The sequence below is a fragment of the Dermacentor albipictus genome, chromosome 2 (assembly GCF_038994185.2).
Source record: "Dermacentor albipictus isolate Rhodes 1998 colony chromosome 2, USDA_Dalb.pri_finalv2, whole genome shotgun sequence".
NCBI lineage: Eukaryota > Metazoa > Arthropoda > Arachnida > Ixodida > Ixodidae > Dermacentor > Dermacentor albipictus.
This window is the reverse complement of record NC_091822.1, coordinates 172347582-172373575: the sequence shown is the minus strand read 5'-3', so window position 1 is coordinate 172373575 and position 25994 is coordinate 172347582. Positions and strand designations below refer to the sequence as shown.

Here is a 25994-nt window from a genome sequence, read left to right as displayed (position 1 = left end):
CTCTCCGCTTTCTTCCTTCGTGCGCGCCAGATTGAGCTGCGATCGTCGGCTTCCCTTGCGTGCTTTCACTCGCGCATGCAGCACACGACGCGCGGTGACGGTGTTATCGCCCTTGGACATTATACAGAGCAGCACGGCGACGGCGACGGCAAAAATGCGCCCGGAGTTCTCATTAATTGCCATCTCAATAACAAGAAAAACGAAAAGAAAGAAAAAAAGAGAAACTCCTCTGCTATATCACTTCTACTTAACAAACCACGGGCGGAGGGTGATGCCATTCTTAGTGCACCCACTGAAGTCACGAGCGCATGCATTGTGTAAGTATTCGCAAGCGTAGACCGAGCGGAGAAGCCGGCAAATATGTCCTTACGCGAAGAAAAACACCACGCGGACGTGGTAAGAGTGAAACTGGACAAGCTGGCCGTTGCTTAACAAAATAGGCTGATTAAAAAGCTAAGAGAAAAGCCAAGCTGCGCTGCCGTCGTCGGAAGCTGCCTTCAGGGCAAGGCCTCGTTTCTCCACACTCAGCGACCAAGGCTGCTTAGGTGACAGCTAATCAATGCGTCAGGCTGGGAACCAGGCTAAGTTTCCATGTACATGGACCGCCAGGAAAGCTCTAACCATTAAGGTTTCCCCCCTTCGACACCTACAGGAAGGGTAGTAATACAGGGATAATGAAATAACAAAAGTATACCACTTTAGTTATTATATACGCAGAGAACCGTTCGCAAAACGCAACACGACTTTTTTCAGGGGAACACTTCCACTGGAGAGCTTGCTCTACGAGCTTCTTTCCTTTCTTTTTCTTCTTATTATCCTTTACTAAAGCATAGTCGTACAGTTCGCGTTTCCTTCCACTAGTTTACAACGAAAGAAAGAAATGAAAAAAGACGCACTTTCACCCGCAAGGCGAACCATCGATTGCGATGCAAATTAGTGGACAGCTATACGAAGTAAGGATGGCAGTTTTATTGGCCGTGTAAAATTGTAGATACAGAGATACTACACTCGCGGGCAACTTACTGTGGCTATGAAAGGAAAGCTGTGGGCGTGTGACTGCTGCGAAATGTGTTACTGCGTCAAGTAGTCCGGCAGCGTTTGAGAGTGCGTTTGGTCCCTCGGAACATATGCTGAATCGACGCAGCTTTCACGTGCGTCGGTTTCGCATCTCGTCAGACGCGAAAGGAAAAGCCGCAAAATAACTAAACCTTTAGACTCAGCGGCGTGTTGTGCCTTATTTAATGGTTGATAATAAGGTACTTATGTTTTCTCTTCCTCAGCCTAACCTAAGGTGGATAAAAACGCGGGGCTCTTCGGAAGTGCTCTCACTTGTATGTGCTTTGCCTCCATTGGTTTCCCTTCAGGCCACAGAAAGTTGTTCGTGAGTATAAATAAATTAACAAGCATTGTGACACGCGCGCCCAAGCCAAAAAGAACACATCTCACTCGGTGATCGGGTTAAGCTCGCTGTCAGAACGCTGCAGTGAGAAAACGCAGCAGCAGCAGCAGCAGCGAACTAACTGACCTTCGTGCAGCCGCTCGCGTCAACGTGAACTGCGTCTTGAAAAAACAGCCCAGCGCGGACTCTGTACCCGTCGCAGATGGTACTTGGGGCGGGCCCGCCGGGCACGCGCGAACGCCCGGGTCACCCCGAGTAGACTCTCCCACCTCTTCCCTACCCTACCTCTGAACGCGACGGAAGGCGGCGCACTTCCTCTCCGCTTTCCGCCGTTGCATGCGCGAGATTGAGCCGCCGATCGCTGGCTCACACTCTCACGCTGTCACTCGCACATGCAGCACACGGCCCGCAGCGCCTATTATGCGAAGCATACTAGCCGCACAACCACGCTCTTTCTTGCTGCGCCGAGCGCGGCCGCGTAGCTACCATTGAGGGTATGAGCCATTGTTCATTGCTCCGCGGTCTCATATGTGGGTCTATTCTCTTTTAAGTTTGCTATGTTTGTTATTAAGTTGCTTCTATTTTTATGCGATGCATAATGCAATCACTCAGTTCAGCCCTTGGGGGCGGCCGGGCAGCCACCATTGACCTTTAGCGCAACCACGTGACGTGACGTCACGACAGCCGGAGGAAAAGCTGGGCCCCAACTCGCGCAATATGCAACGCATTCTTGGCTTAACCAAGCTAAGCCTGGCCATTTTTATGCGAAGCATACTAGCCGCACAACCACGCTCTTCCTTGCTGCGCCGCGCGCGGCCGCCTAGCTACCATATGACGTCATAACAGCTGCAAAAGCGGAGGCTCAACTCGGGCGCTCGCTTACGGCCGCGTAGCTACATAGCCGGGTCTCAGCTCGTGCGCTCGCCTGCATGAGTTGTTTCTTCGTCTAGCCGAACCAAATGTAGCCAAGCAACAGCAGTTCACTAGGCTAAACAGTAGTTCAACAACTAAAATAAAGGCTAGTATGCTTCGCATCCTGGGCTTAACCTTAGCTAAGCCACATCCATTTTATTATCGCCCTTGGACTTTAAACGGAACCTCACGGCCGCAACGACGCCAACGGCGGAAATGCGCCTGGAGCGTCCATATAGTTGCTATGGCAACACAATAAGAAAACTAGCGCTGTTATGCTGATGCACAGCAAGCGGGATCTATTCAACGACTGGCAAGGTACTTCCTAGGCAACACGCACCTCGTGAAGCTATCTAGGAAGTTGTTACCTGATACGAGATTGCCGAACAGAAGCAGAATTGGAATGGAAGATACACGTTTTATCCATATTATCCAGGAGTCCTCCAGGGATAGAAACGAGATGCTATCTATTTTTCCCTCTGTGTAGGCACTATAGCACAAGTTGCTGAAAGTGAGGAAAGCTCTGGACAAACAATATGAAGGATGCGTATCGAAGAATAGAATATAGCATGATAATATCGAGGTGCAAAGAAAAATCCCATTTACTGAAAGCAAATGCGATGCGTCTGGATTCCGATTCGTACGAGATGCCGACGAATGGAAAGACAAAGCACGGTATACGTGTTTTTACAACCCCCCGCAGACAGTGGTCTCTGTATGGGAGAGAAGGATGGAACTCCAGACAAAGAAGAGCCGAAATCGGGAGCTTGAAAAGAGAAGTTCGGTATAATCGCAGAGGTGTTATATATGACAAGGCACTGAAGAGAAAAGAGAAAAGCTAGAAAACAGGAAGAAGATGCGGCCTCGCAGGATAAAGGCGAATAACGTGTTTCCACACACGCGGGTTAAACACAATAAATGCAAGGCGTGTCGCTGTACCCCGCAAAGCCGCGAGACGCGCCAACGGAACGCTTTCGTTGGTAAATAAGCCAGAAAGATTAGGCGAGCGCCTGGAAAACAGCGAAGGGAAAGAGGAAGTCTAGGAAGACACACAGAAGTGGTTGTCTACGCCTTAAGGACAGAAACAAGACTATACGGAAGTGCTGAAAGTACTCTTGTATGGAAGGGCTCGGAAAAAACAAAAAAAATTGTGCCACACACTAAGGAATCAGGCAAATCGCCAACGCAAGCATTTGTATCTTTCGCCGCAACAAGGAAACTGTAGCTGCAGAGACGTACTTGGGAGAGAGGAAAGATATAGTTGTTCTTTCTTTAAGGACGAGATAAGTTTACGCGGAGATCCTCCAAGTTGTCGTCGTTTATACAGAAAGACAAGAAAATACCAAAAGTTCAGTCTGGTGCGAAAGACGAAGGAATCATTCCGTGAAAGTGTCTAAAACCATTCAAAAAGTTAGCAACAGCGGCGTTCTTTTTTTTTTATTTCATCATTCATCATTAGTACAGAAGGAGGTCCCGGAGTTACAAGAACTGTCAGGGGGACCTCCTATTATTAATTTAACATTGCATGAATTAATACATTTTGGCAACATAGCAACGACAGACATCAGAAAACACGAAGTTAATGAAAAAAATTAACAAATACAAAAAGTTGCTTATAATAATTGAAGTTCAAAATACAGCAAATAAAACAGATACAGCGTATGCATAAATAAATATGTGGTAATTGACACGTTAATGAAACACAGGAAATGACACATGTCAAAGAACACGGGGTTATTGCAACAGATAATTAAAAATAAATATATGCTTACAATACGCAAAGTACAAATGTTATATAGGCTATGCGACAAAAAATTTGAAGTGTCTAAGAAAGGATTAAAAAAGAAGACATAGGAAGATATAGAATAACGAATAAATAAAGGCTGTCGATACAATAGGTAAGTACAGAGTCATTGAAAACTGGGAAATATATTTGTACACAATATATACTTATAGTAATGAATCAGTAGCCAGTAGTGTCGTTAGTAAATATTTCTTCGTCTCTCTCCTGAATGTTAATGTTGTGCGGCAGGCTTTAATATGGGGTGGTAGTTTGTTCCAGTATTTAATGGCCGTAAAAAGCGAAGTAAACATTCCATAATTAGTGTTTATTCGAGGGAGTAAAAAATTGTTGTTAGAGGAAAATCTCGTATTGTTAGTGTTGGTAATAGCAGAGTTATTAAATGCATCTGAAATTATTTCATGATTTAGTGTGCGGTATATTAGTAAAACCAATTTGAGCTGGAGCATGTAACGTAATGGTAGTATTTTTAAGGAACTGAAGATTGGTACTGCATGTGACATGTAACTGGAGAAAGTAATGATCCTCAAGGCTTGATTTTGTAAATGCTGTAGATGTATTATGTGCGAGCAATATGTGTTTCCCCAAACTGAGATGCAGTATTGCAAGTGACAGTGAATAAATGCGTAATAAAGTGAAGTTCTAACGTTTTGTGGAAAACAGAACAGTTGTATATTGGTGCAGCAAAATTTGCCCGACCTCTCAGAAAACTGCCTAAGTTCATCCCAAGTTTGATGTCGTGGTTTATTGCTTCATTGCACTTAAAAAAAATGGAGCTCACTGCTCGCTCACCCCGATAGACGCACGAAGATACTAGAGGCTCAATCCCAATAGTGCTTCGCCTTTAAAATATCTAAACCGGTTGCAACACATTACGAATTCATTATAAACGTAATTGAGTACCCATCGAGCATGAGCGCCGAATGTTAATGTATTGCAGCAGGCGCTCAAGTGAAGTGCGTACAGTATGGGCACGACTTACACTGAATGCGAAGGTTCCAGCGCACGTTACGCCATTAGCGGCAGGCTCAGTTTCGCTCGGATTTCTGAAATAATTAAGCCTGAAGCGTTTGAGCAGTAAATAGCCCAGTGTTTATCCGTCCGTCGACTTGCGAAGGATACGGCGAATTCTCTTTCAGTAAGCGCGCGTGGATTAAGTTAAGCTGAATTGCCTGGCGCTATTACACATTTCTTTTTCTGTTTGAGAAAAGCGTAGTACAGAGAGAGAAAGAGTGAGAGAGAGAGATCAAAAAGAGAAAGAACAAATGCACCAATTTTTCACTTCATACTGGGGAGCGGAAATGAGGTGTATCTACACCTAAAGGGGGAGGGGAAAGTGTAGCCAAGCGTCGGTTCAATTTGTCTACACAACTTGTGCCTTACATCCTAAATGACACTGAATACGTTCTCCAATACGTTGCATCCCGCAGACTAAAAATTAAGTCAGGCATCCCAAATTTTTCAGGGAATATTTTAAAGAAGGTATGGCGGACAAACAGTGGCATTATTTTTTCGATGACACTATGATCGTGCCGATGGGCCAATTTATATATTCACATGTCAACTAAATAATTTAGGATAGCTACTAATTAATGTTGAGATGATTACATCCGAAATGTTGTCAACAGCGCGATTGAAAGTTTCAGTGCTCATATCACTCTGCATAATGGGAATGCTGAGGCTATCTACAGTATCGATACGGTTCACCCCAATATTTCCATAAAATGTGCCGACAAACCTTGTAATTTTGTCCCTTCAGTGGCATAGACGATCCAACCCGACATTGAGAGAGAGAGAGAGAAACAAGCTTTAATGAGAGGCTGGAGAGAAAACCGCGACATTGTAGTATGTGTTTGCTGTGTAAACCGACATTGAAGCAATTCAGCAAACACATACTATAAACGACGCAACGAAACAAAGCGGAATAATGAGTAGAAAAATGTGAAACAAAACTGCTTCTCACGCCATTCATCATCTCAGATTCACCAAAGTAAATATGGTGAACAACATGAACGCGGAAGTCAGAAGGAAAAACAATGCAGTGAAAAATGAGCTTAGTGAAATTCTCCAGGGTACGCATCACAGCGAGCGGTTCGACTTTCTACTACATATATAAAAACTATTCCCTCCAACGACGTGGTGTCGGAAGTGTGGCATCAAAACTCCAGCGGAAGATCACCAGTGTTCCCCTCACTGCACCCTGTGCGGCGGACCGCACCCCACCGCCGACAAGGACTGCAAGCGCAAGTTTCAGGTCCCTTACATCGTTCGACAGAGACGCCGCCGCAGACGCAACCGACGCGGCCGTAGCCGCTCCCAAGGACCAAGCGGCGCCAGTCACAGGGACTCGACCGCCACCTCGGGTATTTCCGCAGCGACCACAAGGAGTCGCTCGGTCACGCCGACACCCGAGCGCCGCAGCGCCCTACGCAGCAGCCGCTCCCGCTCCAGGGGACGACGCAGCAGCCGGTCCTGCTCCAGGGGGCGCCCTACATCCGGCCCCACGGAACTGACGTGGGCCGACCGAGTACGAGGGAGACATCACCAGCAGCAGCAACGGGACGTTTCATCTACCAGACAGGTAACGCGGTCTTCATTGCCCGAGCATGAGAGCGAGATAGTCACAGCCCTACGACAGGAACTAGCGGGTCTCCGGGCCACCATACAAGTGCTTACAGCGTAGCTTAATGACGCAAAACAGCAGATTCAAAACCTTAAAGCTCCCAAACAAGCACCACCCCAGGAGACAAACGTAAAAGTTAGCACAGCCAAACGCAAGCCCCCTCCGCTCCCAGAGACGGAAGAAGAGAGTAATGCACCGCAAGACACCCTAGGCGAAATTCTGCGCCTCACGCGAGAGAACCTAGAAAGTATTCGTATCCTAACGAATCGTGTAGAGGTGGTCGAAAATAAAGTCGCCATAAAAATTAAAAACAAAGCTAGTCAGCCACAACAGATGGACACGACGACGCACCCCTCGTCACCAATAAATCCCCCGCAAAACCATCATGGCTAACACGACACGGGACACCTTAGAAATTTGGCAGTGGAATTGCGCTAGCTACGCGAAACGCAAATCCTCGCTGCAACAGTACCTCAAAATTCAACCCAAAAAGCCGCACGTAATACTATTACAAGAAACCCTATGTGAAACCCTCACGCTCTCAGGGTACAGCCCCGTCTCCCAAAAAGGAGGGGACGCCAGGAGAGGCATCGCCACGCTCGTTAATAGAAAATTCGCGCATATCGTTCATAACGTCCTTCCGAAAAACAGTCGCATCGAGGCGATCCTAATCGAGCTCGTACCTAACCGACTCCTAAAACAAAGCATTTTTGTACTAAACGTCTACAGCTCCCCTGCGCACTACAAACAATCTTTCCACGCGATCCTTACTAAAGCCACATCATTGGCACGAAACTCACCGCTCATTATCGCAGGGGACTTCAACGCCCCCCACCCGTCGTGGGGTTACCCCACAATCAAGCCTAGCGGCAACAACCTCTCGCGCGCGATCGACGACCTGTCCCTCACCCTGGTGACGGACCACAGGTTCCCCACCAGATTGGGTACGTCGACACAACGCGATACTACGCCGGACCTCACGCTACTCCGAAATGTAGCAAACTACACATGGACGAATACGCAAGAGAACCTGGGCAGCGATCACTTCGTCATACGCACAGAAATACCAAACACGGCGGCCCCACCCCGGTCTTTCACCCTTACAGACTGGGATAGCTTCCGCCAGTTACGGAAGGAAGACACGAACACGTACGATTCCTTCGCAGAGCTCCTCTCTGCGATAAAGGGCGACGTAGCTAGAGCCACGAAAACCATACAAACGGAATTGGAGGTCCCAAGGGTTGACCCTCACCTCGCACACTTACTCGAGGCCAAGGCCTCGATACTTGCGCGATGGCGAAAACAACGTCTCAACAGACGCCTGCGCAAACGCATCGCGATACTCAACCGAGATATCGAACAATACTGTACGGAGCTCACAAGACTCCAATGGCAGGAACTATGTTCGGCGGTCGACGGCCGCATGCGGACCGGAGGTAAGTGGAACCTCCTGAAACGCATGTTAGACGACAGCCAAACAAAGGACAATCACAGCCACGCGCTAGACCGACTTTTACACTTACATAAAGCGAAAGGGGGAACAGAAGAGTCCTTCCTGGCAGAAATCGCCAAACGTTACCTTCCATTAGGCGACGCTCACCCCAACGATTACCCGAGCATAAAGTGCGACACCACTCCCGAACTAGACGCTGCCTTCACGGAAGCAGAAGTTCGAGAGGCGCTACACAACCTCAACAGCAGGTCGGCCTCAGGACCCGACGGGGTAACCAACCGAATGTTACGTAACTTAGACGACCAGGCCATTACACTACTCCTTAAAGACATCAACCACGTGTGGGAAACAGGAGAGGTACCAACGCAATGGCGCACGGCCACGGTGGTCCTTATCCCAAAACCCGGCAAACCACTTAACCTCGACAATTTACGCCCTATCTCTCTTACCTCATGCGTGGGTAAAGTAGCCGAGCACGTCATTCAAAACCGAGTGTCACGCTACATTGAGGAACACGAACTCCTCCCACACAACATGGTAGGGTTTCGACCCCACCTTTCCACGCAAGATGTCATGTTGCTCCTAAAAAGACAGGTCTTTGACGTTAAAACAAAAGACGTTCGAGGCATCCTCGCCCTCGATATCACGAGAGCATTCGACACCGTCTCGCACCGCTTCATATTGGAGTCTGTGGCAGGCCTCGGCCTCGGCCAGAGATTTCAGGAGTACGTGCGCTCCTTCCTAAAAGACAGAGAAGCCCGACTGCGAGTCTCACAACTTAAGTCGGACTGCTACACGCTGGGTTCCGTCGGAACACCGCAAGGCTCAGTCATCTCTCCATTACTCTTTAACATAGTGATGAAGGGACTCGCAGACAAACTACGAGACATCCCGAACGTAAATTTCGCTCTATATGCAGATGACATCACCATCTGGAGCCCGGGAGGCTCCCTGGCAGACATGGAGCAGGCATTACAGTCTGCCCTAGATGCCACGGAGGAGTACCTACTAGAGACAGGAATGAAGCTATCTTCCAAGAAATCGGAACTCTTACTATATCGCAAGTCTTGCCAAGGAGTCCGATACCTAACTCCTCTAGACGAACTTCCGATCGCACTACATACAAGAGACGGCCAACAGATTCCGCGAGTCGACCACATTCGCATTCTTGGGCTTCTAATCGAAGCCACCGGATGCCACGCACACTCGATCAAACACTTAACCGCCAAAACCGAAAATATGATCAGACTCATCCACAGAGTCTCAGGGCGCAGGAAGGGTCTCTGCGAAGATAACCTACTGCGCGTATACCACGCGTTCCTTATGAGCCATATTAATTACGTCGCCTCTGCCCACAACTGGACGAAAACAGAAAAGACGAAACTAAACACACTCATGCGCAAGAGCATCAAACAGGTCTTGGGCATTCCACAAAGAGCAAGTACAGCAAAGGTTGATCAGCTAGGCATGCACAACAACATCGACGAAGTGATCGAGGCTCAGACTATGGCGCAAATACTCCGCCTATCCTCGTCCAAAGCCGGTAGACTAATTTTAAGCGAAGCTAATGTCTCCCCATCTCCCTATCTCGAGCACGCTGTTACCCTACCAAGTGAAATTAGAGACAACTACAGAGTCTCACCGTTTCCCAGAAACGTCCACCCACTATACAACGTGGGTAGGCGTCGGGCCCGCGCCCGCGCGATTCTCGACCGCACAGACGCGTATCGTGAAGCCACAGCATTTGTTGACGCGGCCCAGTACGGCAATACATCAACTTTCGCGATAGCAGTTGTGGACGGCAACGGAACGTTACGGTCAGCGGCATCGGTTAAATCGACCACTAGCGCTAAAGCCGAACAGATAGCCGTAGCCATCGCCATGGCAGACCCCACATTTACCCATGTCCTCACGGATTCGCGTGCTGCAATTCGGGCTTACGAAAGCGGCAATGTACCGAAAGAGGTAGCGCATATATTACTAGCGAGCTCAAACGAGTGCAAACGGTGCCTCTCCTGGTTCCCCGCTCACATGGGGAAGGACATCCACCCGCAAAAACCCAACCTCAATGAAACGGCCCATGACCGTGCGCGAGAACTTGCCCGCCGCGACGGTCCCACGGCCTCCGAGGGGCTGGACATTCAGTTTAATGACCCGCTACTCACATACCAAGAAATCACCTCACACTATCGAAAAGGCAGAATGAAATACCCGCTCCCGCACGCCAAACTCGAGCGCGCGCAGGCGGCCGCGTTTCGAATGCTGCAAACGGCCTCGTATCCGTCACGAGGCCTATTAAGCCACTACAATTCAGAAATCCCGGCAAATTGCCCAGACTGCCCAGAACCCTACTGCTCACTCTCGCACATGCTTTGGCAATGTACCGCGTTACCAGAGGGCCCTCTCTCCAGTGAGCGCGAATGGGAAGAAGCCCTCAAAAGCCCGGACCTCAAACAGCAATTCAAGGCCGTCCAGAGGGCCCAAGAACTGGCGGAGCGTCACCACGTTCCCGTCCCGACTTGGGCGTCGCCTACGGTTTCGGCCCAAGGAGCTCGCCGCGTGCGATCTCCAACGGTTTAGGCCCCTCAGGACCTCAATAAAGTTCTTGACTGACTGACTCCAACGCTGTGCAGTACATTAATCAATTCTCTTAGCCCTGAGTGCAACACGAGATTGAGAAATAATGGAAACTAGAGCAACTAATGGGGGTTCTCTGTGCGCGTCGCTTGCGTGACAAGCGAGCGAACAATGCATAATTTCAGCAAAAGATAAAAAGGGAGAAAGAGAACTAAAGAAAAGCGCTGCATAATTTTGCTGGAGAGACAACAATACATCTAGGATCGCGCGTCTTGAAAGCGTCAAAGTCAGAGCTATAGATGCAATGCCACATCTTGGTCTGTTTTCGTGCAACGCAATGCATGTCACATAGCTGGGTATGCTATAAGTGCGTGCGTGCGTGTGCGTGTGCGTGAGCGTGTGTCCGAGCTTGTGTGTGTGTCCAAGACAAGTAACATGCCAGCTCCACCTTCGTACGCTTGGTTGTGCTCACGCAGGCCGTATGTAATGGCAAGCTGCTCTGTGTAAACAAGCTCGTAGTCGTAGCTCAGAAAGATTATTAGCGTTTTAGGCATGCGTTTCAGACGAAAAAGGCTTTTAATGGTTAAGCGAGTGCTAATTACAGCGAAGCTATCGTGCTTTGAAGACCAGGGCACAACTCATTGTAAGGATTATGTATAACTGCGTCATGTACAAAGCAGCTATGGTGTAATAAGCCACGTTGTGCACGAATAAGGCGCGAGTTGTGGGCTTCCTCCACTGGGTAACATTTAGACAAAATAACATTCTGGGTAATACAAGATATAGGAGTTCAGGAATTCGTCCAAGGAAGCGAAAGACAGAAACGGAGTTTCACTGCCATACAGAGATTGGGGCCGCGATGTTCAGAGGCGATCGAGTGATGAGTGCCAGACCAAATTATTTATTTATGTGCCTCAAGAAGTGGAACAGTTGTTTGTAGGAACCAATATTACAAGAAACGCGCGAAGATTTTTTGGTTGAATTAAAAACGCCAAGCCATGGTTTCGCTTTCTCGACCTCAATTGCACCTGGTGTCCCAAAGTGAAGGGCTCTGCGTGTGTTATTAGCTTAGCAGAAGGTAAGCTGGGTCCGCAAAAGTTGGATTCGAGCTTCATAACCCCGAATCGCAAGTTTATGGCATCTTTGAACTGTCGTTTTCGAGCGCTCTTCGAGCGCTCCCAAAAGGCCTATTTTTGTTCGGATGGTCGAAACGAATGATCCTGCCAAACACGGGGGGTCGTTTCCAGTCGGCCGACTCAAGATCAGAGCTCCGAGCAGCGCTCCTCCTATCGCCGTCGTAGCAGCTGAGAAATCTAGTCGGTTTCCGGTCACGTGACAGCGCTCTTTCTAGCGGTTGCGCTTGGCTAGTCGGACTGTCGCTCCATTCGCGGGGACAATTATGCGGCCGTGTAGTCAGCCTCAACTTCCTATTCTTTCGCCCACATTGCTCCAAAAAGCAACCGGCTGTCCGCTTGGCACAAGTTATATCGTATTTCGATATAGGGCCTCCCGAATCGGGCCGCTCGGATTCGGAGGGTAACGGTGACCACCCGAAGATGTCATTTGTAACCGACACCATATTTAAAACACGCAGGCACTTTCTTCACAGCTGGAAGTTTCATACCACCAGAAACTGTGTCGACAAGCAGCTTCATGTAAAGTTTATTAGGTCGTTCTGCCAGAGCCCGTTATGGAGAGGGTAGTACTATGGATGCTGCAGTGGAATGCGTCCCGTTTGGTTTGACCACATGAAGCTCTTTGACGTTTACCTAGGTCTACATAAACTTAATCAATAAAGTTTGTGGGGCACAGGATTTGAGCAAAGGCTGAGTCCATGCGAGAACCGGGCACTTAGCCTCTAATTGAAGCTTTCACGCTCTCGTTTTTCGAACCACCAAAATGTTTCATTAAATTACAATCGTCATGCCTTAGCCAAGCAGGAATTCACATTTCTTTTTATGAAAACCGTTTCTAGCAAACTTTTGTAGCCAACGGTCCATGACCGTTTTCGCATTCCACCGTCATCAGAGTCGCTGCATATCCGTACCCTACGAGAGTCGGGAACGGGTACAGCCCAGAATGAATGTTCTTCGGATACATAGCGTTTGTTAGCACTAATTAACATTAGCATAACAGGAAGAAAGCATCTGTCGACACTGGGAGCGATCTTGGCTATTCTAATATTTTAATACTGTCACGTTGTAGTGACGGTAAAATACAAAGTAGCGAAAAAAATGTTTAGAACCCATTATTGGGCGAAACTGTGCCCAGAAACAAACAAAAAAAAACAAGCAATAGTCAAGCACAGCGATAGCGGCGAGGATCGTCTGCGAACGTCGAAAATCTGACCTGCGGGTCGAGCGCGTCGGCTTTTATACATGACTCGTTGAGCCTTCCAGTGTAATTGCTGGTGCCCGCGTGATTTCCAGAAAGCACTAAACAATTCTTGTCGCGCATACAATATTATCATACAAGGTTCGGCGAGAACACACGCAACAGAGAGTGTCAACGATAATATTCGGGTAAAATCGAAATCATGCACGCACGTCTTGCACTGAGCAATAACTTTAGGTTGGCGGGCGAAATACAGTCCCCGGAAAGAAGGGTAAACAAGTACACACGTCAATACCCTATTAATTAACAATCTCTAAAAATAGCCTAATTATTCCACGCGTTCCTTAAATTTTACCTAAAAACTGTCGTAACATGACGTTCCGTATACATTATACTGGACACGTCTTAAAGCGTTAAGACGCTTATTGAAGGCGATCAGACTATACGAACGCTACGAATAGAAAACATATGTTTTTTTTTAGAAATGGTAATTGACTTTACAGTTACGTAGACCTTCAGAACCGAGCTATGATTGCCAAAGGTATTCTTTTTCTCAACGCATCTAACGTACCCAGCGATCCTTCCAGCTTGCCGGCTATCCAATTAGAGCTACAGCGCCACATTAGCTCTCGTAGACGTTGGAATGCGGGCAGACAAATGTTTTCTGTAATTGCGTGAGAGCTGTTCTAAAATGTAATCTCGCCTGGGGTGGGCGGTGAAAAAATGAGAACAACAAAATATAGAACAGCACGAAATGTCTTTCTTTTTTTTTAAATGAAGAGGACGGGTGATGCATATTATAGAAATAAACGGCATTAACAAACGAAACAAAAGTCGGGATATACATCTACATCTGAAAAAATTTCTCTTTATTTCTGCTTATTTTGCTGCCAGCACCATGAGCTTCCGGAGACCACGGAGACTCCGTTCCGAGCGTTGCATATAAAAGCAGCAATTTGTATTTCGGTCCCTAGTTTATCTAAATCATACTTTAGATATTCAGTGCATGTTCGTAAAGAAAAAAATTAGGGAATGCAATGCTTGCCTGCTGGCGTTCTTCCTGAGCCCGTCTACTTCCTAATTAAGTGATTTCCTTGGACTTTTCATGCTTTTTCTTTTGTTATTAATCCTTAAGGTAATATAGTTGCTGTTTTATTGGCTGGTTTACATTCGCATAACCTAGAGAAATAGCCGTTTTACGCTACGTTTACTTTTCTATATTTAAACGACCGTCTAGCACACGCATTTAAAGACTGCCCGCTTTGTTGCTGGAATGCTCTAATATCGCTTCGTGCTACTATCCTTCACTTGTTCATTATTTGGTAATGTTCTTGGAGAAATCGGAAAGAGAAGAAATTGCTGCCAACGTTTCCAAACTGTACCAGATAAACACAATCAAAATTAGTAGTAATAAGTGCAGAAGCTAAATAAAGAAAACTTATTGCCAAGTAAAGTTTTTAGTTCATGTCTGAAATTACCAAGTCAACAATCTGCTATCACTACCTCCCGAGTGCACATAACTTTGTATTACTTTTGTTTTTTTTTCCTACATGCCAGAATTGTGGTATTTGACCAGTGTGTGGGCACGTGGATTACATTTTCATATTCTCCCGTTTCACGGCGTCTAAGTTTTCGACAGCGCTTCTGACTATCCTCATTTATAAGTCAGTTTTTGCTAACTCTTTACGGGATTTGCCAAGAAGTGATTGCGGCGCAGTTTCGAAAGCGTATAAGCGTTTTTCGTAATTGCGTCTGGGAATTTCGCGAGGATTAAACCTAACCAAACTTCCTGTTTCGGTAATTTGAAAAGGCGATTGTGGTCTTTGCACGTTCTTGTCGCAACTATTATGGCTTCTCTCTTCTATTTTTCTTGGAACTCCTATTCGCGGTTAAGTTACGTTAAGTAAGAAGTTTTTTTGGGACAGGGCGTTGCTGACGTCGCGCAGAGCGTTTTTTTCATTTCAGTCAAGGAAGGAGAAGAACACGGCTCCAATGCGTTCGGCAACTTTTGTGGAGTTTGCTGCGCCCCAGAAGGTCAGCCGTGGCATCTGTACTCGCGTATCGGAGACGGCAGCAGGTAGCACTGTGACGGGCGAAGAAGACGCTGTGTTTCGTCTGGGCAAGTTGGTTCGTGATGACTGTGTCGTACAGCCTCAGTTTACGGACAGGAAAAAGACAAGAGGCAACATGAAATTGCGTCTTCTTTTGGACTCTGGAGGGGCCATATGAAAGGAAGGACACACATGATGATGATGATGTTTTGTGTAGGTGCGTGTGTGGGTGTGTTGAGATTTATCGAGAATATGGCAGTGTTCGCATGCAAGTAGAACCTGCTGCTGTGCCTGTCATTGAGCTTGCAGCCAATTTTTTATTCCTTTTGTTTTTTAGCTATCACTCCGTGGCAGTTGATGTGCGAACCTAAGGAGTTTCCATGACTCTCAAAACAAAACCCAAGGCGCCATTCAAACGAATACAAGCCCTTCTGCGACCATCCGGTACATCAGATTCAAGTTCCGAGTTCGCAGCCGGTACCCGCATTAGGACTTAACGTGGTTTGAGGAAAACAAGTCGGGTCACACATTAATGTGGCAGGTCGTCTGGTATTGACTACGTTCATTCTTACGGAACAAACTGAGTTTTTCGCGGTCGTCATAAGTGCAACCGCACGCTAGTAATGATTCCTGCCTAATGACGTGTGGTTCTACTGATGAAATAGTGATCCTTTTCACAGAAAGCAAGCGTCTGCATGATGTGCAAATAGTACTTCGTTCCCGCACTTCCTTTACGGTGCTTTTCATTTCAAGCACGCGTTCTCGTCTCGCCTCCCCCTTCTCCCCCATAAGAAACAGAAAAGAAAAGGAACGAAAAGAAAAGAAGAGCGCTTTACCGAGCAACCGTCCTTTTATTAATGCAATGTCGGTCATTAGGCAGCCTACGGCTGCTTTCACATACAGCTGCATTTTGAGGATTTCTCTTCGCCAAGAAATGACTCATAATTAGGGCATGGTTCATTTATTCTCACGAAATCGTTTAACGTGGCTGTAGCTGTACGCAAACACGCGCAGTTGTGTCCTGTAAATCTAGATGGATTAATTTTTGTGTATGCTTTATTGCCGTGTTGTTAAACAAAGACAAACCAAGTTGTTATATGGTTTCAGCGATAACTTTGGGAACTACGACTACTACGTATTCCTGATTTTGCTTAGAATGACACGGTTTGCCATATTACATATTACAGACATGCAAGGAATTCAAATACCGCCTGAGTTCTACATATGTCATGCAAGTTTAGTTGTCTTGCGTTGTATTAAAATAAAACCTTCAGACGAGCGCAGCCTATGTATATTCCGGCAAGTACTGTGGGTATTCCTTGGTGCCGCTCTCTTATTTTCGCACTGCACACATTAACACGGAAGAAGCTGAAACTTGTTCGGGAATGATTAGAACCCCGTGAATGACGCAAGTATCACTTCGAATTTAAAGTTTAACGTATAGAAAAGAATGGTCAGAACCTCGTGAAAGACGTAAGCATCACCTCGAATTTGAAATCTAACGTATAAAAAATGTGATCGGAGAAAGAAACGGTCTAATAATGAAAACATGCTAGCAGATCGCAAACAGGACACGCAACCTCAAATGGTTTAGCTGCAGAGTAGAACCGATCGCAAACGTCGACGCCTACACATTGCTATGAGTAAGTTATCGATCGAGGCGGGCTCACATCGTAAATAAAATTTCCTATAAGTATAGGCGCCCCCTGCCATGCAGTCTACGTGCCTTGCTTGAATTATTCTCATACATAATTCAGCATGGCCGAGCAGTTAACGTAGACACAGGCACACTTGCAAAAAGTTACGCTCAAATGTAGGCAAGAATAAGAAGGAAGAAAGGGAGAAAAGCAAACTTTACTAATTACTCCGGTTGTGAAATTAATTACTATGAAAGCAGCAGGCACCTTTAACGGATGGCACTGTCTTTTCATAAAGAGCTTCATCTTCGTGCGCACAGCGTCGTCCTCGTTCGCTGGAGTATTGCCTAACATTGTGGCCTCCGAACTATATATACATTCACAGACGCTACCTCTCTGAGTTTATGTGGTGCACGAAATCCTGCACAGATTACCTAGCGCCGAACTTGCGTAACTGGGTGCATCTAGCCGCACAATGCCGCATGGAGATGAGTTTGAATAGAAGTGTTAGCGAGTGGGCACGTTTATCCTCCTTCGTCATGCGGCAAATGTCAAAGAGGGTGAGGGGGCGGCCTTAGGACGACCACAAGATCAGGATGGCTCATGGCTAATAACGGCAGCATAATGTAAAGGAGGACGAAGGAAGGCGTAGACACAACACGAGTGCTGACTATCAACCGGAAAATTTATTCAGGAAACGAGTTAATTTACACTTCAACTGCCTAAGCACCTGCAAGACACCGAAATACCATTACAAGGGGTCGACGTTAGATCCTGAAGTAAACACACTAGAAAAAAGAAAGAAAGAAAGAAAGAAAGAAAGAAAGAAAGAAAGAAAGAAAGAAAGAAAGAAAGAAAGAAAGAAAGAAAGAAAGAAAGAAAGAAAGAAAGAAAGAAAGAAAGAAAGAAAGAAAGAAAGAAAGAAAGAATAGAGTTACAAAACAACGAAGGCAATGCGGTGCTCCGCTATCGCCGATCTGCGTAATCTAGAAATTTCTTTGAAGGCTATTGAGGGCTATCTCACTCAACTTGGTCCTGCTTTTGGTGTTTTTCTGGTGACTGGACGACTGGAAGGATGGCGACTGGACGACAACGATGACGGCCGTCATCGCATGTCCGCTTTCGCGCATCTAAATGCCGTCGCAAAACATCACGTATTGGGCTTGATACCTCTAACTAGGGCAATATAGAAACGGCTGGAGTTTGTTCAGAATAAAAAAAAATGTTGTAGTAGTGGTTGCAGGCAACACGGATTCACTACTAGACTCCGATCTTTGTCACCACAAAAGCTGTACAGACCTTCGCGCATGTAAGAGAGAAAAAGGAAAGGTGCTTCAAAAATTGAGCTGCCCGACTTTGGCGCTCCATGCAGTATTTGCAGCTGGGGGTTCATACAGGGTGCGTTTAGAAGGAATTATTTTGTCTTTTTGTACAGTTAATCTGTTTCTTTTTGTACTTGTACGGCTAGAACATTTGAGTGACGAGATCTACTACTTCTCTATCTTTTTTGTTTAATGTTCTTTTTTCCGTGCTTGAACTACTGCGATCTAAGCAGATTTATTGATTTCTCATGCTGTACCCTATTCCCTTTGTCTTTGTTTATCATTATTCTTCCTTACTTGCTATCTTGTAACTTGCTCCGGCTTCCTTTAGTTTCTTCGGGTCTTTTACGCGCCTATATCTTCCGGAAGAATAGGCACGTGCCGACGTTTTTCTCCTTTCTGCCTGTCCCAATTTTTTTGAAAGCAAACAACAAACGAATACATCGGCAAGGTTCTGTAAAGGAGCTCTGAAAGGCGCCATTTGGTTTAACTTAGGCTACGGCGCAGAAAGGCGTCCTTCCGCGTTGTCGGCTAATTGCACTCATATAGAGCTCCCATTGCGAGCACAATCGAGTCCTCGTTAAGTCAAATGACTGTCGCTGCCAATGAATAGCGGCACTCGGTGTTCGGTACCATGGGAGATAGTTCTTCAGGTTAGTACAAAAGCGACGGGAAGACCACAAAGAGGCGGGATCGAACCGGGCTAGTACTGGGAAATGACTTCATTTACCGCTTTGTGAAAGAGTGTGTCTATGGCACCTTCACCACCCTTGTCGGTAGATTTGCTTTGATACCACCGTCAAAAATAATGGTCCTAAACTTCAAAGGGAAAGGTAATACTTACCATTATACGATACCTGCGTCTCTGAACGGTGACGAGGACGACTATGCGACGGTGACTATTATGGTGATTGGCACCATGGCGCATAGCTACTAACGTGGATTGGCCCAGAATGAGAGTGTGGCAGGCGAGCTGCATGAATTGAGTATTATACTTTTAAAGCAGAATGAACGAAACGAAGACGAGGCGATCTACGCGAAGCGCACAGCGTCGTCTTCATCCGCGGCAGTATATATTTACGTATTGCGTCTAACCTGCCCTGTGAAACCAACATTACCGATACACATATATAGTACAAGAAATTGGGAAAGCTGGAATGTGCCTCTGAACCGTAGTAATTACGGAGAGGAGATGCACAAAAGTACAATTCTAAAACTGTTAGATTGCTTTTATGATCGTGGTATTGTGTTAGAAAATTTGACCGCACTAGAACTTAGGGGTGCTTTTTTTATCATTTCTTTCTTCGTGTCGTTTATTTCCTGATTTGCTTTATTTTCCCTGTACAATCGTTCCTAAATAGTTCAACATGGCTCACAAACTTGCACTTTACTTGAACTTTCTATGAGCCGGCATACAAGTTACTATTTTTTTTAATCTTCTACTTCATGTTATTACTATAGCTGCACTAGTTGAGCGAAATGCTTGCACATGCATTATTCTTTGTTACTAATTTTTCCTTGCTTTAAACGGTTGCTGCTCAAACGTACGGGGATGAGAACCTGTCAAGCACCTTATCGGCAGCTTTTTTCTTTTCACCCCTCCATGTACATTGATACACGGATTGATTGATTGATTGATTGATTGATTGATATAGCCTGCTGTGGCCTCTGAGATCGGCGACCAGACGCCACCATTCTCAGAGTCTACGTGACGCACAAATCCTACGCTGCGCACTCGTGCAGGGAATATTGCGTCTTGTTCATAAGTGCATGTTGCTGCAGGGGCGTGAATCAGATCCCTAGTGGGGGTGCGGCTTTTTGTTTTCGTCTCACATAGAGGGTGAAATTTGTAATGCCGATGTGGGGCTAATGACGACATCCTGATGACGGCGGAATGACGGCGATGGCATTGCAAAAAAGAACGAAAGGACACGGCAAATGTGCTTTACAGCTTTTATCTGCTGTCGCTGTATGTGACAAACGCTGGTAAATTTCCATCTTACATCAGTTTTTAATTGGAAAAGGGTGGAAAAGGGCTTCATGGGCCATGGATCTGTTCGTCGCAAGAAGTCCCAAATGTGCAAAGTTTACGAGTTTACGCACTGCGTTTTTTCCTGGTTCCCGGAACCTAACGCGTTTGGCAGCTGCGAGACTACTCGGAACAACAATCATTTTACTTGAAATATCTACAGGCTGAGATAGCGAAATGTCAACCACTCTGTCTAATTCCTTAGAAAACAGGCAGAGAATAATCTTTCTGAGCTGATATATCCAGCAAGAGCTCGCTCTCGGTTAAATGTGTCAAATACGGAATTATGCATGAAGCTTGCGAAACGTTTGCATAATACATATTGGACCACCGAATAAAAGCTTGCCAAAGGCCGCTTTTGTCCACCGCTCCTCCGTCATTTTTGTGTTACATACAGAAATTCATATACTTATTCAATTTTGACTCAATAATTAATTGGTCAATCAAGTTATTGATTGATTGATTGATTGATTGATTGATTGATTGATTGATTGATTGATTGATTGATTGATTGATTGATATGGCTTATATGTTGTTCAAGTGAACATTCCTGATGCCCTCTTAAAGGTCATGACATAAATTTCTTGGAGGAAATCAAATACGTTCAAGCGCACACTTTCGCGCACTACGAAAAGTGGGAGGCCATTTACGCCTCAGTCATTCACATTTTAGGCCTTTGGTCATCAACACACAGCAATACATTAACAGGCAGGCAGCTTCTGACGCTATAAAAAGAAAAGTGTCCGGTATACCGGTCTTTCCTAAAAATGAGCTAGCAAATGCCTGTTAAGAAATATTGGCAACGTATTCCTGGCACGCACGCCGGAATTCGCAAGAAGAGACAGCGTCCCTGAGTTCTGTGACAGTGGCCGGCAGTAAAATGGTAAAAAAAAAGTTCCAGCTTCTCGCGGGTGTTAAATCAGGTGGCACGCGGAATGCAGACACACGTCAAGTTCACGCTCTCGGCGATGCCAGCTTCTTTTTTGAGTATTTCACTCGGTTAGCGACGTGCGATGGAACGTGCTCTAGGAGGCCTGGCGCGACGCTGTGAGAACGCTTCGTTCTTTCATTCCTAAGTGCACGCCGTGCTACAAAACGCGCAACGCGAATGCATGGCTTTTGGGCCCTTGGCCCAGTGTTGCGCAAGGAAGCTCTACTCCTGTGGCATTTCGCTTGCGCAGCCTGGAGTGTCGTCGACTGTTCGATATTTCTTGGGAATGCTGATGAAATGCCCGGTTGTTCTGCATCATCCAGCGCACCCATTGTGCAAGGCCCATCATATTCGTCTTCAATGAAAACAATTGCTTTCACCAGTGGGTTTATGTTGGTGGTGTTTCGTTGTTCCGCTAACTCTTGTGTTCTTGTCGTATTTCATGTCCAACGATTTGAGTTAGCAAATGTTTTTTTCATATTTGACTGAATAAGTTCTCGGGCTTTGCGTGCCAGAACCACAATCCGATTGGGAGGCACGCAGCTGTAGGCGAATGCGAATTATTTTTAATCACGGGGAGTTCTTTAACGTGCGCCTAAATCTAGGTGCACGCACGTTTCCTTACTTTCACTCCCATCGAAACGGCGGACGCTGCGGCGGGGATCGAACCCGGGTCCTGGAGCTCAGCAGGGCAATTGCTGAGCCACTTTTTGCAGCTAATACAAAAGTCGAGACGTTTACAAGTCAAAAACAGTAATTTATTCATTGACTCTTTTACGAAGAAAAAAAAGAATACGTGCAACTAGTGCTATGGCCTTCTCTAAAGGGCAGTTTGTCAGCTCAGCGAAGAAAACACGACATGAGAAGCAGTCAGTATTGCTAGGTGACGCGGCGAAATCGCTTGAGAATAAAAACCAGCAACTACGTTAAAAAAGCGTCTAACTGGGGCTATTCTTTCGTATACTGATGTCAATTTTCATGAATATCAAGCAGCCGGCATGGTATCTTATGAGGAAGCTTTAGCACTCGGACCCAACTCCGATGAGGACTATTGAAATATATTCAAAAGGCAGAAATGCATTTCTCGGGTAGCCCCTGGACCGATTTTAGTGAGATTTATTACATTTGAGAGAGAAGGTAAGCTCTAGTTACTGTGGGCAGCCGAATTTTGATTTAAGCTGAACTTCTTCAGAAATAGTGGCAAGAATTGGTAAGCTCGAAAAATGTGCGAGTACGAAGTTCACAAATCCGCAACTCTGCAGCAAAAACAGATATCACGGTTTTGCAAAATGCATGCGTTAGATCAACTAAAGCGGACACATGAAACTTGGTAAGTTAATTTGCAGCTTACATGGATTTGTAATAACCATGTTTACAATAGGTTTTGCGAAAGTCACATCCCCAAATTATTCATGTATTTCACAAGAATGTATAAAAAATGAATTGTGTCATCTTTTTATTTAACCTTCAACGCAGATTGCAGAATTTTTACAAGTGTTTTTATTGCTGAGTTGCAGAGTCACAAACTTGGTAGTTTCATGTTTATAAATCTTATAATTTTCAACATCTTATAGTAAAGCAATAACAACCTAAATAACACATCCGCTTCCTTCAGTCACTAAGATTTAACCTTTTTCTTTGAAACGCAACAAACTTCGTCAAATTTGGTGCAGTGGTTGCCGAGAGTGTGAGTGAGTGAGTGAGTGAGTGAGTGAGTGAGTGAGTGAGTGAGTGAGTGAGTGAGTGAGTGAGTGAGTGAGTGAGTGAGTGAGTGAGTGAGTGAGTGAGTGAGTGAGTGAGTGAGTGAGTGAAAACTTTATTAGCTCTAGATTCGCTGGTCTTCTGCGGTCTTCAGATGGCTTCGTCGATCTTCTAGCACAACGGTCGGCTGCCCTTAGTCCAGGGCTCGAGAACAATGATTCCTCCTTTCCGATGCAGTTAGGAGCCGCCGAGCTAAAGCTCCCTCTTACAGCGTTCGGTATCGCTGATAAACAAATTACCCAGTCGTATTCTCATTTCTGCAAACCAATTTCAGTGGTCGTTTTCGTATCTTAGGCATCCATCACAACCTAGCCATTTAGGCTGGAAGGAGCGACTGAGGGGGATTGGGCCTTCAAAAACAATCCCTCAAGAGCTGCCTTGGTTGTATGAAGACCTTCCCACGCGCACTATTCAAGTTCTGTTGCATCCGGTGCTGCAGCGTCTGAGCAAATCAAACATCACAATGCCTTTTGTAATATGTAGTGTACGTCTGGAGACGTGAGTTCATGGATTCGTTCGTTGCCTTCGAGAAGGACACCTTGATTATGCAGAGAACGGCTGAAGCTGATTGACTTATTGCGAGACCACCTCTACCAAGCTGGAATATGCAGAAGCGCGCCAAACAGTACCGAACACCAGTACGCCTCACAGGCGCCAATATGTGACGTAATGGCATTAAAGTTCCTGCACGTACACAATGAAGGCGAGTGCTGGTGGGCCGTCAGACGTGTCCGAAGGTGAGAAATAATCTTGGTAGAGAGAGAGAGAGCAAATGATAAAGGAAAGGTAGGGAGGTTAACCAGGACTGAGCCCGGTTGGCTACCCTACACTGGGGAAAGGGAAAAGGGGACTGAAAGATTAAAAGAAGAAGAGAAAGTCCACTGGGGATATCGTTCGGTCACTCAGTCCGGGTCACAGACGCTGACTCAGTCCAGTAGCCTTCAAATATCGCAGCAATATTTATTAGAGCTTGCATTCTCTACGTATGCTCAATGTATGTGCTTTATTTGATCCGAGTTCTTGTTATTCTCAGTGACCTGCTTTTTGTGGCCTTATAGCTAAACTACTTGTTCTTTTTTGTTTCATTTTGTTAGCTTTTCTTTGTTCTTGTCCTCTATCTTTTGTACGTTTATGCGACCTGACTTAAAGTTTCTATGCGTTTTATGCGACAATTTCTGTGACCGCCATTTCATAGTATTTTGTATTTATATGAGGTAGCTTTTTTCTTATATAGAGTAAGTACAATTTTTATGGGAAAGGTAGCAGTTAGCGCTACTTTAGCAGCAACATGTCCTAAATATCGCGTAATAAAAAAATGCTTTCAGCGGCGAGTTATAGGTGTCCTGCCGTAGTAACAAAATCCTGCGAAAATTCTCATGTGAGTGGTCCTCTTAGGAGAGAGAGAGAAAAAAATAAGCACGGTTAACTCATGTACTCACTAGTAGACCGCTGCTTTACCAGTGAACATAAGCGCACGAAATGTTGCAAATATAGAAGCACGAGACGCAGCGCGATAGAGATATCGACCTATCCTGAAGTCGCCTCCACCAAAACGGCTACCATGTCGACACGCCTTGTCTGTAGCCAGTACAGAGAGGTAAAACTGTGCACGTATCGAAACAATCGCTCGTGTTCGATTGTGTTTTTTAAAGCCCTTTCTTCTCAATGTGTACCATGTATAGCTGCGCATGGAGATCACCAGTGACAACAGCGCAGAGAGAAATGGACTAAAGAAAGAAATAACGATGTGATGACGAAACGGAAGCGTGGTATCAGATGACAACGAAAGGAGTGGGAGTCTATTTTATTGAACACAGACCTTTGTGCGGTTGACGGCGTGCTTTTCACCGTGGAAAGATGTGGGGCAAGATGAAAGAAAGAAACCCAAGACAACACAAATCCACAAAACAGAACGCCTGCCGTTATCGAGCGGTGAGCGCTGCTGTGCATTTGTAAGTATATAGTGCGTCCGCAGACATAAACCGTCAAGGGGTTCCGCGATATGGCAGAACGCGGCCGATCTACAAGCTAGCATTCATAATACATGAGCGCGGAAGACGCGTTTGAAAGCACCGTTGCCGAGTTTGGACTTCTTTGAGAGAGAAAGACAGACCGAGATAAATGATGAAACGACAGGTAGGTTAAGCGGAGGAGGTAGGTTAAGAGGAGTGCTGGGTATATTTAACTGTGGAAAGGAAAAAGAAAGTATAGACGGTCATAGAATGGAACAAAGAAACAATAAAACGATCGCAGTTTCGCCCGACTGGCGAGTTGTTGACAGTGATAACAATGCGGGTTTTTACGCGCCCATGGGCTCGGCCACCTATGTAACCGACGCGACCGCTGAATGCACAGCCTTCAAAATCGACGAAATTTTCATTACAAAATCTTCGCAATTGGTCCAATTCACTGGTACGCTGTCTCCTATACCGGGAAACCTTACTGGGCGTGAAACTGGCGGTGCAGACAGGCTAAACCTGGTGGAAGTAATCAAAGAAAGCTTTACTTTAATGAGAACAATAATGCGCTTGGAGGCGGATGTTTGCTGTGAAGAGTATATTTAGGTACTATTTGTTCGCTCAGTCCGTAATTTTGTAAGGAAGAAAGACGATCACCAGCAGATCCGCAGGGGACGTGCATATGACCATGCAAGATGATTAATCAGCATTTGGTTCGTTTTCCCTTCTACTTGGTGAGAAACACACACATTCACTCCTACCAGTCCTCCCAAGTTCAGTACATGCGTTAGCCGATCAGCCGAGTTTAGGTTAAAAGCGTCATTACCAACCAATAATCACACAAAGACGATGAAGTGGCACAGAAGCTACCGTTTGAATAAGAAACTATCCGATCTGATACGATGAAATGCGCAACTTTGATGACAGAGAGTCACAATCGTGTGAGTGACGGTGAGCAACCTCTGTAGCACTTGCGAGCCATCACTGACTGAAAAATGAAACTCAGTGGCGATTTAGAGGTAAATGCGTTAGCATTAGGTCCTATCTCTTTGAGTTTCCGGATTCATGATTTAAACCGCGTTCAGCACTTGAAAAGTGCTGTTCAGGAGCTAACTCAGTGATCACTAGCCAGTTAAATACGCGAAAGGACAGTCCTTGGAGGATAATCGCTGAAGATTTGGGCATGCGGAATATCTGTGCAGAAAT

At 45.9% G+C, this 25994-nt stretch overlaps 2 protein-coding genes across 8 annotated transcripts in view; both read left to right on the top strand.

Annotated features, from left to right (window-relative positions):
• Positions 1 to 10799, top strand: part of LOC139056461 (uncharacterized) — a 60442-nt gene extending 49643 nt beyond the window's left edge. The window contains exons 3-4 of the mRNA XM_070534707.1: positions 6423 to 6693; positions 9108 to 10799. Of these exons, the coding sequence (XP_070390808.1) occupies positions 6423 to 6693; positions 9108 to 10768 (1932 nt within the window). The 3' untranslated portion in view covers positions 10769 to 10799. The remainder of the gene's footprint in view (positions 1 to 6422; positions 6694 to 9107) is intronic.
• Positions 1 to 25994, top strand: part of LOC139056301 (uncharacterized) — a 447952-nt gene that overhangs the window by 62982 nt on the left and 358976 nt on the right. The gene's annotated exons all lie outside the window — the stretch shown is intronic.